General features: G+C 40.2%; 1 protein-coding gene across 1 annotated transcript in view; it reads left to right on the top strand.

The window, feature by feature from the left end:
- The window catches only part of LOC139585991 (ethanolaminephosphotransferase 1-like), a 58,035-nt gene that overhangs the window by 28,678 nt on the left and 10,288 nt on the right, over nt 1-19,069 (top strand). Inside the window, exons 6-7 of the mRNA XM_071419105.1 lie at nt 7,522-7,630; nt 17,789-17,837. Coding sequence (XP_071275206.1) covers nt 7,522-7,630; nt 17,789-17,837 — 158 coding nt within the window. The remainder of the gene's footprint in view (nt 1-7,521; nt 7,631-17,788; nt 17,838-19,069) is intronic.

Raw genomic sequence — 19,069 nt, 5'->3', positions numbered from 1 at the left:
ATGTAAATGTTCAGAAAGCTCTGCTGGATCACTGCAGCATCCAAACTGTGTTAGTGGTTAAATCTGGGAATGGGTATCAACTAGCAGAGCAGTATGATAACTCTGTCAGTGCCTGTTAGTGACCTGTGCCTGTGGCCCTGTTTTTAATATTTCCCTGCCTGACAGATTTGTGGTGAGGCTGAATATCAGTAAAGTTTGTAAACTGCTTTGATTAACTGGGATGCAAGGTGCTAACAAGTGCTATTTCCTGTTCCCCTCTGATGCTGAACTGCTGTCCTGCTCACTTGCTTTTTAGTGCTTTCTGTGATGACTTGGTCACAGTCAAAGTGATAAGCTTGTGAACGTGAGGATTTTTTAATGCTCTTTAGCAAAGTCATCAGCAGTGGTAGAAGATTGTACTATAAAAATCTCTGTATGTCAGTTTTCTCATCTGTAAAAAAATAGCTGTTGTGGTTGTCTATGAACTAAGAGAAAGCAGGCTTTGTAGCTCAAGGTGGTATTTTTCCATTAGTCCAAAATACACTACATACACACCAGAAAGTACATAATATTTTTTTCCCCAATTCTACTGACTAGTCTAGTAAAAGATCTTAATGCCCATAAATATCTGTTCTTGTTTTGTAAACTCATTCATCAAATTTATATGATATGTGTTCTATTAAAGGTAGCTCTTCATCTCCAGTAACTTAGAGGATACTGGGGACATTAGTAAATGGCTGATGATGAGTAAGAAAAGTTATGTTTCCCTTGCTGGTTTTTTCCCCATTGCTTCTCTGCCAGGTATTCCCACAGTCACATTTAGAAGCAGAGAGTGTAAAAGCACTCACTAGCTGCTTCCAGACTGATTTGCAATGTTTAGTTCAGAATTTCCTCCATGGCATTCCTAGCTGGATTGCTGCAGGAATGTGCTTCTCTGTCCTGTCTTCAGTAATTTCACCTACAACTTAATGCTGTTGCACTGGCATATCAGACACTCAGGTGGTCTAGTCCCCCTGCTTTTGCTTTTAAACTTGTTGGCAGCCAGGAACTTTGGGCTTTGTTATCACCACAGAACTCAAGAAAACCAGTAGTTAGTGCCAACGTGCAAATAGAGGACTGATGACCTTAATGAGCTCTTAACTGGCATGTGGCTCCAAAGACGCTGCTGCTGAGTCAGCTCTGCTGCACACAAACACAGCCCTCTCCCGGGCTCTGCCTCAGCTGTGCTGGAGAAAGAGCTGCTGTTCCTCATGAAAAATACCTTCTTATAGACAGGGAAATCTGTGGGAATTATGCACATCACGTTTTTCTGTGACTTGATGACTCATCAGAACTGGTAACCCAATTAAGCTAGCTGGGCTGTAATTGGCACTCCAATTAGCTTTGATTACAGCAGACAATCACTTGCAGGAAGCTGTGGTTTGTAAACTTGAAAAATGGCTGTAATGTGTCTGAGAGATGCTTGGTCAGAGGACCATTATGTTTGTGGATCCAGAATCAAGGTGGCAGCAAATGCAGCAGGAAATGCTATTCCTGTCTCTCCTCCCTCCTGCATAAGGATCTGTCCTGTGCTGATTCCTGAGTAGCAGAAAAAGGTGCAGGGAGAGCAGCCTCTGTATCAGAGCATCTAGACAATTTTCATACACTTTTGAGTAAGCACACCTATTGGAAACCCCAAAAGTCTGAGAAAAAAAACCAAAAAAATAAATCTCTGCTATGATCTATGAGAAATTCCCTTGGATACATCTTGTGAAAATGAAGACATTTATTTTTGTCACAAGATGAACCAAAGAAAGCTAATATCTGCAAATTAAGTTTCTTGGAGAAAAAAAAAAAAGACAGAGCCTTCCTGAGAAATTAAAATTTCTGACTTCTTGCCATATGTTAATTTTCACAGACATCGTCTTGTTTTGTTTAAAAAAAGATCTGTTTTCTTTCTGGAAAATTTAATATTACCCTAATGAAATACTTGCCTAATCCTGCTGTTGCTTTTCATAAGCCACTGCAGTTGAGTTCATAGCAGGGGAACAAATTTTTCCATAATATGATGTAATGATACCTCTGCTCCATTGGTGCTGCCTTAAGTGTAACAGGAGATGCCCTTTATATTCTTAATTAAAACTTTAAAAGTGAAGAGCTGTGTGAGAGCTGCGGTGACCCTGACAATTCCACTCTCCTTCCTCTCCCTCTCCCCAGCCAAGAGAAGCAGGCTCAGAAGAAGCACAAGCAGCAAAATCCCAAAGGCAACAGGCAGCTGTCTCTGGCCCAGCCCTTGCCCTGCAAGGAGAGGATGTTCAGAAATCCCACACATAGAGAGAGTTGTGCCTGAAGGGATGGGTGCCTGGACCTTGGGCCCCAGGGTTTCAGTCTAAGATGCTTTCCCAGCTGCTTCTGCCTGATGGCTTTGGACAGTACCACTGAGAGCCTCTGGGAGAACCCTCTGCCTGCCTTGGAACTCTGAATAAATGGAAGTACATGATGCCCCTAGCAACTGAAACATTGTAGGACTTCCTCTTCTCCTTCCTTTCAGTCAAACTGGGAAAGGTTTCTTTCATGGGTACCGTAGACCAGGTTTTCTTTTGACAAGGTTATTTACAAAACCCATGCTGAAATATGTTCCATATGACCTTTTCTAGGGATGTGCTGTGGCAGCAAATGTTTCAGGAGCTGGCAGAGAAATCCCAAACAATGCAAGTGCACATCACTTCTTGAAAAAATTTCTACCTCCTCTGAGGGGCAAAATCCCTTTACTATTAAAAAGCAAAATAAAGGCGCAAATATGTTGTTCTTTGGTCACATTAACAGGATTCACAATTTAATTTCAGTTGAAAGGATATTCACTTTCAGAGCTTTTCTAATTTAAGTGTCTGTGGAAAGCATAGCCTTTCTTGTGAAGAAAAACTATTATTACTTAGTTCCAAAGTTGTAGCACAATGGAATTGTTGAAGTAAGAGAAGTGATAGCAGTGAGGAAGCAGTGCTGGCCAGACCATGGTGTTTGCTTCAAGCTGCCTCCAGACAGGGCTGGAAACTGATCTCAATTCTCAGTTATCTGAGGGAAGCCCCATGGTGTATCCATGGGAAATCTGAACAGAAGAACCTGCTGTGCACAGGCTTTTTCTGCAGCAGACTGCTTCATTCTCAACCATGAGTCCCCACAAACCTTTCTTGATTAATTAATCTTCCACATGCCTTTAGTTATTTTGTCTGTAAAGTCTAAATTTAAAATCATCTTTTTAGGTAAAATTTTTCGAAGTATAAGATTTGCAACCTTCAATTATTTATTGAAAGAAAAAAAAACCTGAGGAAAAAATAAAGTGGAAAAATTGCACATCACATTAAAGCTAACTCCTATTGAAATAACTTGTAGGAAATAATTCTTACTCTTTTAGGCAAGTGTCACATTTATTATCAGAAGAATGAAGTAGCCTTGTATTTTAAATGGCTTTGCTTCCTAGATGTTTATTTTGAGCATTGTGTTTATGGAAAATATTTCAACACATGAGCAATTAATACTATAGCTAATATGCTAATGAAATTGAATATTACAATAAAATTCATGTCAGGTTTCTGTGGAATCATAAAGAATTTTATAGCATATCCATGATTTTTTAGAAGATGACAAAGTATTTAATTTTTTATTTCATCATGTAGAATATCACACAGCATACTAAATATGCCTGTGTTTAAAACTGAAATGGTAAATCTATGTTAAGAAAATAAATGTATGTTCACACACAATCTAAAATATTGTGGTCACAAAACTTATACCTGAAATAGTGAAAAGACATGAAAGTGATGGTGATTTAAAATTATCAAAAATTTTAGAGAACAGGTAAGAGGTAGAAGGCAGAAGACTTTGAGGGGTTATACTGCCTTATGTTTATATAGAGTTTTCCCAATGCCACATCAAAGAATTATTCTGATTTTACACAGGAACAAATGTGGCTATGTTGCTGGTATTTACAAAATTGTGTCAAGATAGGGAGGCCCTGCTCAGAATCCAGCTGTCCTGCTGTCAGCTCTATCAGAGAAACTACAAATTAACACCTTGTATTTTCACATCTTTCTCATCATAAGTATTCCTCATCCTCATAGAGAAGGTCTTGGAAAGCCAAAAATATTCCTGGTCAGATGCTGCTGAGAGTTGGAATCCAAGATTGCACCCATCTACATTGCCTTGCTATACAGTTCTCACTTGTGTTATTGTGGTGGATGGATGCCAGGCACCCACCAAATCTGCTCTGTCACTCCCCTCTGCAACTGGACAGGGAGAGAAAATATAAAGAAAGGCTCATGAGTTGATAGAAGGACAGGGAGAGGTCACTCACAAATTGCTATCATGGGCAAAACAGACTCAGCTCAGGGATATTAATTTAATTTCTTATGAATCAAAATCAAAGCAGGATAATGAGAAGTAAGACAAATCTTAGAAACATCTTTCCCCTACCTCTCCCTTCTTCCTGGGTTCTATCTCCACTCCCCCACTGGCACAGGGAAACAGGGAATGGGGGTTGGTCAGTTCATTACAGGCTGTTTCTGCTACTGCTCAGGGAGAGGAGTCCTCCCCCTGCTCCAGAGTGGGTTCCTCCCATGGGAGACAATTCTCTGTGAACTCCTCCAATATGAGTCCATCCCATGGGCTACAGTTCTTCATGAACTCCTGCACCATGGGTACCTTTCCATGGGGTGCAGTCATCTAGGCACAACCTTCTTCAGTCCTGTGGGTTCCCCCCCAGGATCACAAGTCCTGCCAGGAGCCTGCTCCAGCAAGGGCTCCTCTCTCCATGGGTCTGCAGATCCCTGCCAGGAGCCTGCTCCAGCAAGGGCTCCTCTCTCCATGGGTCTGCAGATCCCTGCCAGGAGCCTGCTCCAGCAAGGGCCTCCTGCAGGTTCACAGCTTCCTCTCAGGCACCCACCTGCTCTGATGTGGGGGCTTACAGGTGGATCTCTGCACCCCCCTGGATGTCCATGGGGTGCAGGGGCACAGCTGCTTCACCATGGGCTGCACCACGGGCTGCAGGGGAATCTCAGCTCTGGTGCCTGGAGCACCTCCTGTTCCTTCTCCACTGACCTTGTTGTGTGCAGGGCTGTTCCTCTCCCATATCCTCACTCCTTTCTTCTCTGGCAGCAATTACAACTGTACAATATGGGTTTTTTTCCCTTTTAAAATATGTTAACCCAGAGGCATTGTCACCATTTCTGGTTGGTGCAGCCTTGGCCAGTGGTGGGTCCATCCTGGAGCCATCTGCCATTGGCTCTGCTGGACATGGGAAAAGCTTCTAGCAGCTTCTCACAGAAGCCACCCTTGTAGCCTCCCCTGCTACCAAAAACTGACCACACAAACCAAATACAGTTATTTAACTTGGACTTCTCATTTTACAAAAGGCTGCAATTATTTTTACTTGCTAGAGACTACATTTATATCTGAAAAGTACTAAAGCTGGTTTATGGCAGACAGATAAGTAAAAAACTTGGCCATCTTTTCTAAAGTAAAATTATTCAGTTGAACTCAGGAACATTGCTTTACTTTTTTTTTTTTTTTCCACCAGTTTAAAACACATTATACAGCTGATTAACAGACTTAGGCTTTGCTAGTAATTTTGACAATCTTCAATTTTTTGCTAGTAGAGCTTAGATCAAGGGACACAGCCATTTTCCATCCTTCAGGCTTTCTAAAGGAGGTCTGCTTTCTAAAGCTGGAGACTGCTTCAGTGTAGTCAAAGTGATGAGTCCTTAAAAAACAATATACCAAAATTTTGAAGCCAAGGAGTGTTTTTTTTTCATATGCTACATCTGTTAAGAGGCAATCTCAATCTGGGAGTTTTGCATCACCAAATCCCAGGGCAGGGCATTCCCTATGAGAGCCCCTTGCATCCACACCCCTGTTCCTAGACATGCATTGACATCTGACAGTGATGCTCACGACTGCCCTGCCAAAAGTACTGACTGTAATAATGGTTAATACTAAAGTTCCTCTTTTATAATTTGCCAAAAAAGTCTTTTCAGGATTCAACGTGTGAGAGTAAATTCAAGCTCCATCAAAGCCAGTTGGAGTTTTGCCATCAACTTTGATGGGGTCAGGATTCCATCCATCATGTCTTATGTGTAATTGAATACAATTTCTTCAGGAAGCCAAATGTTAGCTCTGATGCAGTGGATTGCAAAACCCATTATATGTGTCCTTAACTGAGACCAAAATTTGACTCACTGTCTTCAGTGGCCCAAGACATAATGGCACTCACTGGTGCCTGCTCCTCCTTGCTGCAGATCTGCTGTGCTGCTTGTTCTTGCAGAGGCAATTCAAACATCCAGTTCCACAGTGCAAATCCAAGCAAAACCTCATAAAGACCTATATACTGACAGGGCAAGAATCTTGGTTTCAGATACAGAGAAGTAAGTGGAAACAAGTGTAGTATTATCTACATATAATAGAAGTTTAAATCACATCAGCATTCTGCTCTTAATCTGTGATCTTAAAAAGCCTGGTAATTAATAAAGAGATTTTCAGTGTATCATCTTTGAGTTAAAATTTAATAGAAGACCAGAAATGTGCTTGTTGAAGTTCAAATAGAGAAAACACATAACATAGAAAAAAAAAGTGTATTAAAAAAACCTAATTAAGAAATAATAAAATCTGTAACACAAGTAAAGCTGGGCACCATTTTTTCATCCCAGAGTAAGAAGCTGCATTGAGTGGAAAATATAAAGGTTACTGAATGTTACCTGGGAATAAATAGATGAATATGCAGTTTTCTAAATGGCATTGTAATTAACATTGTTATTTTCATTTAGAGCTAGTGTAGCATGAAACATGCAGCCCCTTATGGGTCCTATGGCAAAACCAAACAGCTGAGAACAAAACAGGCCAGAGAAAGAGAAGGGCAGCAGTCCCTCTAGCTGGGTGCTCCTGAGTCTTGTGGATGTGTCCTTTCACTCCTAATGACATCTACATCTATGTGATTCTTTTTTTGTCCTGCAATAATGTTATCTGTCAAACAAATTTAAAATCAGGGAAGACTTCATCTCCTTCCCAATATTTTTATTTCTTCACTTTCAATGGAATGTTTTATTATTTTTTTATTATTGTATCAGATGGGCTTAGGGTTTTTCTGCCCCCTTCTCAGTTATTCTGATATGATCAGTTCAAGGGCAGAGCTGCAAAAATAACCACATGGCTAATTCTGAAGTCTGTATCCAAAAACAGGGAATTGCATGTGTAGTGGGGAGACCTGGCAATAAAAGTGGATTTAGGTATTTTGAAAAGGTAAGTCAGTAATACAATATACAAACAGATACAAACACAGGGAAGTTGCTTGCTTACCATATTTCATACATTTTAAATAATTCTCTTGGTGACCCTGCAACTTGCTTCACTGCTTAGAAGTAATTGTTTTGCCATGGCAGCAGAAGGTAAAGTAGGGACAGGAGGAGGTAACTAATAGATTTTTTTTTTAACTTTTGCATTTGTATGAAGATGATAAGTGAAATTCTCTGCCTTTAGATGTAAAGGATTGAAAATCAGTTATCTTTTTTTCTGTAGGTGTTAATAGCAGCATATCTGCTCACTGGTACTGTTGGTGTGGAGGTCTGGCAGAAGCCTTTGCTGTTTGGTTATTATATTACAGATGTATTAGTTATCCTGCTTATAGGTAAGTGTCCGAATCTATACACAAGTGTGCTGCTTTTTAATAATTTTGATTTGATATTTTTTATACTTCCCTCTTTTTTTTTGTTTTACTTTTGTAAGTGTTGGCTAGTCCAAAAATACATGAATAGAAATAATTAAAAGGGTTAATACTGGAAAACTTTTTAAAAGTAGATATTTTTGGAAAATTTGTTCCTTGCTGTATTAGTGTATGCTGCACACAAATAATATAGAAAATACTCCTTATCTGCATGTGCAGTTCAGTGCAGTGTGCTGGCTTGCTGGGCTCCCAAAGTCTCAGGAACTCCTCATGTCACTCAGGTAAAATGTCACTTACATTTATGCATAGTCTATGTTTAATGTTTTGGCCTGGAGCACATTATGTTCCAAAACATTATGTACAGAGGGAATGAAGACATTATTTAAATAACCTTAGATGCATAACTGTAAATATGAATAATAGCCAGGTGGTTTCTAAGCTCTTTTTTAGAAATCTTTTGCAAAACAGAAGAGATTTATTTTTCATACACAGCAATAGCCTATTTGGTCATTATTTGATACTGTCAGTGTAGTTTGAAATGAGCATTGATGTTTTTTGACTGCCATATCAAGACTGAGAACAAGAGCAGTTACATTTTAATGAGTTAGAAATATAGAAGTCTTAGCTGAAAATCTGTGTATGCAAAATGCCTTTGATGTGTTGCTTGGAAGGTGAAGAAATTAGCATATGCATTTGGAGATCTTTATATGAGCATACAAGTGGTGAGAAGAGGGCACCACAATACTGCTTGACACAAACACTCTGAACTAGCATCCCAAGAAACATCTTCTGCCCTTGAGCCAAATGGAGGACTTGGTTATAGGTGCTTCCCCCATGTCACCCATGTGAGCATTTTGCACTGATGTGTGCTCTCACCACCCTCTCCCTATAGCAAGGTTATCAGCAGGTACCACCTCTTGCCCCAGCACTCTTTCCCAGAATTCCTAGGTTAGAAAGGACCCTGTGTTCAGGCTGTGCTTTCTAATGAGCTGTGTCTGCAAGGACATGGTTTTGTGCTTTACCCAAAAAAAAACCCAACAGTGTGTGACCAAGATGATACAGTCTTTTCTAGTCAGACCTGATTTAGGCACTCTGAGGAAAAAAAAACAAAGGAAGGAGGGAAAGACAGTGGTTTCCTTTTCCATAGTCAGTGAATTATTCACCTTTGACAGAGGTGCTGCTGTAGACAGGGAGTGATTTGTGCTCTTGAAACAGCACTGCAAGCCTAGGGCAGATGGATGCTGGCTCACCCAGAATGGGCAGGTCAGGGCAGGTGTGCTTGGTTCCTGTCACTAGGACACATGACAGCCCATTCAGGGATTACTCTGATGGCTTCCCTTGCACTTGGGAAGCCACGGATGAAGGTTTAAATCAAACTGTTCAACATAGTAGGAACATTTGTGGAAGGGAAGCATCTCAGTGTTATCAGATCTGCAGGCGTGAGCATCCTTTTTCATACTCTGCCAGAACCAGCTGCAAAGCAAGGTTTGATGGACTGTTCCATTAACACTAGAATGAAGTACTGCTTCTGTCTTCTGTGGTGTGCTTGTATGAGTGGATTTGTGAGCACAGAAAAGTATTTCTTCCATCATTGTCCCAAGCAGAGTAGGCTTAAGTAGGAGCCAAAAGGTTTCTCCAAAAACCTCGTCTCTAGCACACTGTGCACAGTGGCATCCTTTGCAACTTCGTTGAAGTTAAATATGGGTTTTAAAGTATGCAAAATAATAGTCTTGGTTGACTCTATATTACAGAATCATCATAGTGCTTAGTAAATCTCTTAGAATCAGACACTAAATTTAAAAATAGAAAAAGTAGTATCCTTCCACTAAGGATCATGCTGGTCCAGAAAGCACTGCCATTTCATATTTGAATTTCAGTTCAGCAGTAAGGTGGTTATCATTGGGTAGCCCGTGTGCAGTGACTAGGGATATGTGAAATTTTTAGAAGCTTGTGGTTAATTGCAGGACCCCACTGTGAGTGCAGAAAAAGTACCTGTCTAACCTACACCAAGGGCCAAGCAGCCAGGAAGATTCAATTATTCTCTCCCTTAAAGAGGCTGCAGCAAGAGTGTCTTGCTCAGCCAGAACCATTTGTATCAGAGAGCCCCCTCTGGCTTGCTCAGTTAAATGCCTTTGTGGCTAGTTAAAAACAAAGTGGGCCTCTGATGCTTTTTACAAGCTAGTTTCCCAGGATCCTGAGAGGAGCCATTAAACCATAAATGGCTGTGCTTAACCATCTGATGGCATTTAGTAGTCACCAGTGGTCCTTCTAACAACGAACCTGTAGCTGCTCCATCAATACTTGGCATTTGTTGGGGGCTTTTACTGTTCTGTACACAACAGGAGTTCAGCTGCTGAGCCGTCGCTTCTCCGAGAGCAGCTGGGCTTTAGCCCCTACCTTCTGTGGTGGGAACAAATCCAAACAAGATGCACAAGAGTGCTTTTCAGATGTCTTTCCTGGAGTTTTCTGGGAAAAAAACAAAACACCCTCATGTATAACCTAAGGATGAACTCTGCAAAAGCACCTCTTCAGAGGAAGCTATAGTACCACCAGGTGACACACACTCATTGAAAGTAATGGAGCTTTTATCAGGTGCCAGAACACACAAAGATATACATAAAAGTGCAGCAATGCTGGTGTTTAGATTAGATGTTTTAGGAAAGAGAGCTTTATGTATGTTCCTGGGAACTCTCTGGCACACTGAACACCTGTAGGAAAGCCAAGTCCTGAGCTGCTGAGCAGTGACCTCAGAGGACTACCCTGTGAAATAGAGAAACTTCAGCATAGTATTTTATGGGAATTTGTCAGCTACCCAGCAAACATGATCCTGTAATTTTCACTGGCAGTGAATGCAATTCCATCCTTCAGCTCCAAAACACACACCTAGCTGGACCATGAATCAATGAGGAAGGTCCCTCTCCTGTTTCCAGAGCAGCTGCCCTGGCTGCTAGGCAGAAATGCTTTTTCTCTCCCAGCAGGGGAGCAGACAGACCCTGTTAAAGTTGTGTGCCTGTGTGCTCATCTGGAACTAATTACTCTGCACTCATCAGGGCTCCTGTGGATGACACTCCAAAAGCTCTCTTGGGATTTAACCACAATTCTCCCATAGCATTATCTGGCTAACTAGGGTCCCTTCAAAGGCAGCATTGGGGTGAGAGCTATCATTTATTTTCACCCCTCCAGGGCATCCCAAATGCCTAACATTCCCTGTCACTGTGCTATCAGGTTGAGAGCAATATGAAATATTTACAATAAGCATTTTAAAGCAGTCAGTTCTGCACATAAATTCTAGTACCACAAATGATGCTGTGGACTTAGTGAGAAGATTTTCACTGACAGGTAGGCATCTGTAGTTCAGGGAGCAGCATTACTAATTGATGATGGTTTCTGCCTCACGTTGCTATTAAATGACCTCTAGATGTGTGCTCTGCATGAAGCATTTCTCATGTTTGGGACCTTCATACTTGCTCTGTATGAAGATTTTATAATGTCTAATAAAATTTGAGTTCAGGCTGCAATCCTTTCCTGGAGAAAGGAAGATGGAGACATGCATCTTACTGGAAATTTCTTTTGGTATATTCTTTTGTTCAGAATTGACTGAAAGCTTGGAAATTGTGGTGGGATGTACACAAACAAGAAGAGTTAGCACATCAGCTTCATTTCCTTAGGAAGGCAAGTTGGAAAAATGATGCCTGGATGCACAGTTTCCTGCTCCTTCTCAGTATTAATTGCAACCACAAGAATAGACTTCATGGGAAAAGGATCACTTAAGCATGGAGTGGATATGTTATACTTCATCAGTGTGTGGCTCATGGGGCAGGCTATTCTGTAATCCAGACATGGTGTCATGTTTGAGTGTACTATGTGTGGTCAACAATGCCCAGATCTGGCTACTGAAGCCTGTGGCAAAGATGAAACTAGTTCTCAAAGTGCAGGTTTGAACATGAAATGTGAATTGGATATTAATATCTGTCAGAGATCTGAAACTTTGTTTTAGAGATGAGGACAAAGCATTCAGAATTTTTTCCTATGATGTCCATGGGTCTGGTTTCTATGCTGACTTTTACAGAGTGTTTTTCCTTGAGGGTCACTCTTCACTGAGCTACTTAAGTATATAAAATGAGGAGTGAAAACATAAATGAACAGATAATAGCAGCAAAACACTAACCATGAGGCCAAGCTGTAGCATTTAAAACATGCCAATTATTTGAATTCCATCATAGTGGGAAAGCACAGCACAGTTACTCCTCTAAACCAGTGCCTTGTACTTACACTGTACCACATCCTGGCTATCAAAGGAGGACTCACAAGTCCTTGCCATGGGTGTTCATACAGTAGCCTGCCCCTTTTTCAGTGTCAGAAACTGTTTAGGAGGCCACAGTCAATCACAGTCACAAGCAATATGAATTGTTTCTGCCCCCTATGGAATGTTGTCATTCTGTAGTGATTTCCTGTAGTTCCCCTTGCAAAGTGGCTGATGGCTCTGCCCTAGTGATGACTTGCTAAATGATTAAATGTTAAGTGCAATGTTTTCAAAAGGTTATTGCTCCAACAGGCTTTGACCAGTCCTGTTTGAGAAGTGTGCTTAACATGAGTTGGCTTCTATACGTCTGTCACCAATTCAACATTTATTAAGGCATTGTTGTGACAGATTGTACGAGGCTCTGTTAAAGCAAAGGGTGTGAAATACTCACCTGTCACTTGAGATATATTTTTAAGAAGTCACTGAGTTCATGTTCAGAGTAACTCATCTGAACCAGTCAGAACAATAACCCAGAAGAGCAGAGTGCTCAAGGCCAGAGGCAGAGCAGTGTCACAGGATGCTGACTACAGGTGGGAATGAGTTTGGTGGTGTTAAGGTGTGAGGAGTCATTTCAGGGGCTCTGGGACCCCCAGGAGAAGGGCAAACAAGGGAGCTTTCCTGGAGAGTCTTTCTGGAAGCCAGTCCAGGCTTTTTGAATAAAGGCACTGTTTCTCTGGTGCTCAATTCTTGCTGTGCCCAGAAACAGAATGATGTTTGAACAGAGCTGCATCAAAGAAGCAGCTACATCCATAAACTAATAAACAAATAAATTAATTCTTCAATTGGTACCAAATCTCTCTGAATGCTAATTGTTATCTTATGGCTCAGTTTGAGATAAATGCCATGTGTACTTCCCTAGACATTGAGAATAAGGTATAAAATCAACAAACATGATAAACACATCTCTTTTCAACAAGCATGATAAATGCATCCCTATACAATCTTTATACTCAAAAAATGTCTTAGGTGCTAAACATCCAAAACCTGCATCAACTTTGTGCATGAAGACAGTGCTTATGCTTACCTTATGTTTCCTTAATCCCTGTAAAATCATTTCATACTGTGGATTTTGGGTGTATTTTTCCCCCTAATGTATTCAGACTTTACAGGCTCAATTAAGTCTGCAAATTATATATTTGTTTTCTAAGGCTTCCCCCCCCCAGCTACTGAGTGGTTTTAAGTTTGTCATTTTACATCGTAATAAAATATAATGGCTTTTTAGTGGACAGCTCAAAATGCAATTATGTGTTTGCACACAATAAATTAAAAGCATTGTCTGCTCAAGACATGCCAGAGAAGGTCACACTATTCCATAGAAAGCTTCTGTTCCAGAAACAAGTTCTTCTAAAATGTTCACCTTTTGATGAAGCTTGCTTCCAGGCACTGATCAGTGTGCTAAACCTTCAGTGTGTTAAGATATTTTCATGTGTCTAGCTGCTCCAAATGTGCAAGAAATTTGAGAAAAACACCATGGAAAAAGTACTTAAATATTTTTCCAAGCTAATATTGAGGCCTGGATATTTTGAATCTAATTTTTCTTGTCTGGTGGCTAAGAAAGGTAAATTATAACATCCCATTTCTTTATAGCAAACATTGATTATGACAGATTATTAATCTAGAGATGGAAAGGCCAAGCAGTCTACTGAAAAAGGCCATACAGAGGTGTGGGCACTTGAAGAATAAGGAGAGTGATAGTATTTAATTTGTAAGCTGAAATGCAAGTACAAATACCTGTTGTTAGAGAGTTGGTCAACTTCTGTGATATGCCCAGAAGATCTGCACAGCCTCTTCCCTGCCTCCCAAATGGGATGAGTGCTCTGGGGAGTGTTTTTTTTTTTTGGAGGGAGCACAGCAGGGATGGTGCTTTCCTGAACAAATTCACACAATTTCCAGCACAGTGTTCACCTAAAATTACATCCCTGTATTGCACTGTCTCATTTTTGAATTTTTGATTTTTGGCTATCAGGAGAGCCAATTCTTAACAAATAAATTTTCAGTGCTTTTCTTAGGACAGTTTAAGGATGATTCATTTGTCAGGAATTTACAAACAAAGGGGATTTATGATAGCAAAGGTGTGGAGAAGATAAACAGCAAAGGTTGTCCTTCCTTTGAAGCCCTGTGACTTGTTTAGTGGTTTAGGTGTCTTGGAGTCACTTTATTTAGCAGTCTTTACAGTCTGTGAGTTTTTGTGTTTTCAGAAATGTGGCTACCTGCATCAGGCTGTTTGCTTTGTCTGAGTGACAGCATGGGGCTGTTGGGTACTGAAACAGCATTTTCTGGAGCTGACAGTAGTGTCAGCAGTTTGTTCCTGACCATACCCTCTCTTTCTCTACAATGACCAAGTCTGTATTTTGCAGCAATGCCTGAATTAAATCAGGTACAACAGCCACAGTAACTGCAGCATGTCATGGAAACAACCTGTCTGCCTGTAGATCTTCAGCAGTCTTTCAATTTAGTTACATGAGCATTTAAAATGCCCTCACATAATTAAAATATATTACTGTCACTCCAAATAACATGGGTGACAAGGTGTCATGGTATCCATTGTGTGCTAGCTTTTTAAAATTATTATTAATTTATTCAGTTATATCACAACATCTTATTGGTTTGGAATTGAATTTGAAAGCACTAAATGAAATCTAAAGTTGTCCTTAAGATTGATGGGAATTGCCTTTTGCTCACTTTTATACACATGTGTGTATATATATATATATATATATACACACACATATATACATATATATAGGTATATATACACACACATATATATATGTATATATATAATGTGCACACATATTTATATGCATATCTCTGTGTGTGTATCTGCTTTTATACACATACATATTTGGAAAACAGGATAATGCCTTCATTTCTTCACTTCTAATATGTCTTTAATCCCGAATTTCTGAATGCATTGGGATTTGTTTGTTTTTTTATGCTTATGCTTGGCATTTTTTAATATGGACAAAATAATTCCTAATAAAGAGCTTTAAAAATGTTTATTTCTCTGAAAAGGGAGTTTACATTGTGCAACACAGAGGACTGAGGATAGGATTGGACCTAAATCCGAGGATTTGGGCTTGATACTTTCAGCCTGGCGTGACACAAGAATTCCCTGTGTATCTGTGCCACCCATCTGTGCTTTGGTATTTCTGCCTTTAATATAGGCCTGTGTTCTTACAGTTGGGTCTCAGATTTTAAATCAGCTGAAGAATGGGAAAATAGTAAAGAAGAAACTAAAAAATCCTGGAAGAGCAGTATACTACCTCTAAGAACACTGAAGGAGTTCTATTTTCCCATACGTGTTAAAACATCGAATGTGCTGAAATTGAATTTTAAGAATTATTTTAAAATAAAATATGTACTTTTGGGACATTAAAAACAACAACAACAAAAAAAAAGCTCCATGATGATCACTTGGGCAGTGCCTGGGTGGCTGAGCGCCAGAGAGCCAGCAGTGGGTTTGCTTTCCAGGCTGCACCTTTTGTTCCTCAGAGCAGCAGGGAATGGCAGCAATGCGGATGCAGCAGTTTAGCTCCTGGGCACAAAGGGATCCTTAATGCCAATTAAACAGGAGACTTAATGAGTACCAAAAGCAGCCCCCAAGCCAGGCCTCTTTAGCTAAAAAAAAAGATGGGAAGGCAACATGTTGTAGGAAATGATGGAATTCTGAAAATCCCATAAGAAACGGGGAACACTCTTTGCTTTCCCTGCTGCATGCTCAGCTCTCTCACTGTGCTAAAAGCAAAGCTGTGTAGAAATACAGGGGAGTAACTGGTGGAACTGCCCGGTTTAGAAAGTGGCTTTTTGCTTGCTGGGGGACTGTTTGTGGTCAGTGTGTTATTTCTAACTAAAATGGCACTTCATAAAAATAACAAATTGTTGGCAACCATTGCTCTTTGAATTCTATTTCTAGGTCTAGTCTCTATTTCTGTTCCTCTCGGTTGCTTTTCTCCTAACAAATCAAACTTCAGGATTGCAGCAGGAAATTTAGATTTAACCTCAAGAGTCAATGTTTTGTCTTATGTCTGCTCTAATGTGATACAGATGTTGCAACTGCTGTACGTAAGGCAAGATTTTATTGAACCAGAGCTCCCTGCCTAATAGAAAACACAGCTAACTGGAGTGCACATTAAACAAAGATCACTCTGAAGGCACTAAGCCTGTGAATTCTAGAAATGTATTGACAAAATACTTGGGACATTACTTCAATTGCTCATCCTTAGCTGTTTGATAGGGAGTTTCTGCCATGGAAAAGAAGCAGAGCTCTTAATTGTTTTAAGAAGCAAACCCAAAAGGTAAATATTAAAAAGAATGCAATACCTGAAATTATTTACAGGCTGGCTTTTCTTTTTTTTCCAATTCTTTGTTTCCCTCTCTTTAGCAGATAACCAGAAAGACAGGAGAGACAGATTATCTATTACATTCCTTTTTTACTTCTTTTTTTTCCAACAATCCTGATCTCCACTTTTCTTTCATGTTTTCCTTTTCTTGAGTTGCCGCTGTGGCCAGGGCTTGCTAAACACTTGGACATGTCCTTAATGAGGACTGAAGGGTAAACACTGACATTTCTCAAGACACTGCTATGTTACATTAGCCCCAGTACAAAATCATCTGAAATCATATCTTTCCTCTAATAATTTTTTCCCTCCATATTGCTAATAATGAGATTTAAGTTTTCTACTTTTCTTTGCAGGCAGCACAGTGCTTCTTAAATGATATATTTTTGGTCAAAACCAGAAAGTTTAACACATCAGAGTGCTTTTCCTGCCCATAATAAAATAGGAATTATGTATTAATTTAGTGCACCACGCCCAAGTCTCATGCCCTACAATAAAAGAACCATGCAGAACTGTGCTACCCAGGGCAATCTCCAAGCAGCAAATTGACCAGGGAAAAGCCCTCAATACACAATAAGTGGGGGAAAAGTACAAACCAAAGAGCTCTACAGGGAATGACATCGATTTAAAAAGTCATATATATTTTCACCTAGTTAGGACTGACTCACACAGTGGCTTTTTTGTTTAAATCTCAAGCTTCCACTTGTTGCTGAAAGTCTCCTTTGATTCTTGGGTGGACCAGTGTGTTTTGAATGGGAGTGTTGGAGTACAGCTGGGTCTTCAGGCAGCTCAGGGGCTGCTGGCAGCTGGGTTGATAACACCAGCAGCAGTGCAGGGACAAACAGCATTAGCAAAGGTGAAACCCTTGTGCTTTGTGGGTTAAAGCTGAGCTCCAGAAACACCACAGCTGTGTTAAAAAAGAAGTCAAAAATTCTCGCTTGTTCAAATAATGGACATGCCATAAAAAATCATTAATTTCAGCTATTGCATTATCAAAACAGATCATTAATTGACCCTTTATATTTTGAACTATAAACTTATTTCCCCACTAATGTGAACAGCCCAGCTTGAAGTTTATTGTCTTTCTGTATTCCACTGGAAGGCTTTTGGTGTTAGAGTCAGGTTTTCCTAGATAAATTGGAGCTCATGAAAAGTAGGGCTGTTCTGGGTCCAGCAGACAAACCTGTATGAAAAACAATTGATCCTATCAATTAGCTATATCAGAATTTTTGTTTTAAATTCTGGTCTTGTCACTCATTACACAGGAAATTCTGTATCAGCAACTATTTCTAGCAGCTAGCTTTTGGGAAAAAAGAGGACAGCTTTATTATTGCCTAAAGCCCCCAACCTTAGTTCATATCCTGTAATGAGTACAGGAATACCAAATCATTTTTAGAAAAGTACACAAGGTCTGTTATCATATGAAAAACCACTGAGGTCATCAGTGTTGAATTACATATTAATATTTTTCTCTTCCAGGCTTCAGTTTGTTTCTATCATTTCCACAAACACTATACAACATTCACAGGTAAGTTAATTAACATTAAATAAGTTTTATCACCTCCTATTTAATTCTGTGTTTTTAATGGTTTCCTCATTTACAAATAAATATAATGCTTGAAGTAGACTAGCTTCTTTCATCCAGATGTTGTCCTGATAATGTAGCAAAGGTTTTCCTGGTGAGTTTTCAGAATCTGACTGGTTTCTTTTTCATGTTTACAACTCTCTCCTTTTCCTTTCACTTGCTGTTTACCAGGCAGCTCACAGTGGTCCTGCACAGTAAACTGATAAAGGCTCTGTAGTAAAAAACACTGCATTTAATTTGCAATCAAATGTGATTTGTAACTTCTGCCTGTGCTGGGTGGAATGCTGCAGCTGACCATCCTGCACTCTATGAAGTACTTAATTGTCTTCCTGGTCCTTCTGTAAAACTCTCTTCTGTATGCAGTCTGCAGATAATTGCTATCAGATGTAAGCTAGGCAGGCAGCAAGCTGTGATTACATCTAAGAACTGGCTTGCTGCACCCAAGAATTTTATATTCAGTGAGTTCATATTCCAATGGCCTATTTTTATTAATGCTGCCTGCCTTCCCCTAGTATTTGCTAGCTCATTTCACTCATCTGTCACTTCAGGTCTCCAGGTCCTAAGTGTCCTGGAGGAGGGACTGTCACTGCCTGTCTTCAGGAATTAGTGGAAACTAATACTAACATTTAAATTTTAGAGATTCTATAAGACAAAGCCTCATCTCTCCTACAGAGCCCTTTTTGTGTGGTGGCACTCAGTGCAGTTACCAGAGGCATGCACAGCCCCAGGTTTGGGGCAGGAAGTGTGGAGAGTTGGGAGATGTGGGGCAGGAAAGGCTGAGGACCTGCAGAAAGGCTGGGCTGTGGGGCAGGGGCTGGGAACCAGCCATGCAAGGAAATCTTGTTTGGGAATGACTGAGGGGAGGAGGGAAGCACCTTGTGCATGTCAGCCCCTGGCAGGAGCAGCCTTTATCCTAATGAGCATTGAGGGTTTGGTTCCCTTCCTTTCCTCTCAGGACTTTTGTTTAATATTTTCCTTTTCAAGTCATCACTTGACATGGTTCCTCTCAAGCCTTCTGCTAGGCTTGTCATTTCTCTGAAGAGAAGAGCACAAAAGATTTTAAACTACCAGTCAGGTTTACTTGAATGATGCATGCACGAGCTCTTTGGTGATGAAGGATTTGAGTTTTCCAATCATCCCCTCTTTTTTCATCCTGATGCCTGTTCTCAGTTGTT

Source organism: Agelaius tricolor, unplaced genomic scaffold, assembly GCF_023055355.1.
Source record: "Agelaius tricolor isolate 1412-34295 unplaced genomic scaffold, bAgeTri1.0.p SCAF_2, whole genome shotgun sequence".
NCBI classification, from domain to species: domain Eukaryota; kingdom Metazoa; phylum Chordata; class Aves; order Passeriformes; family Icteridae; genus Agelaius; species Agelaius tricolor.
Note: the sequence above shows the minus strand (reverse complement) of the source record. Positions and strands in the feature narration are given on the sequence as shown.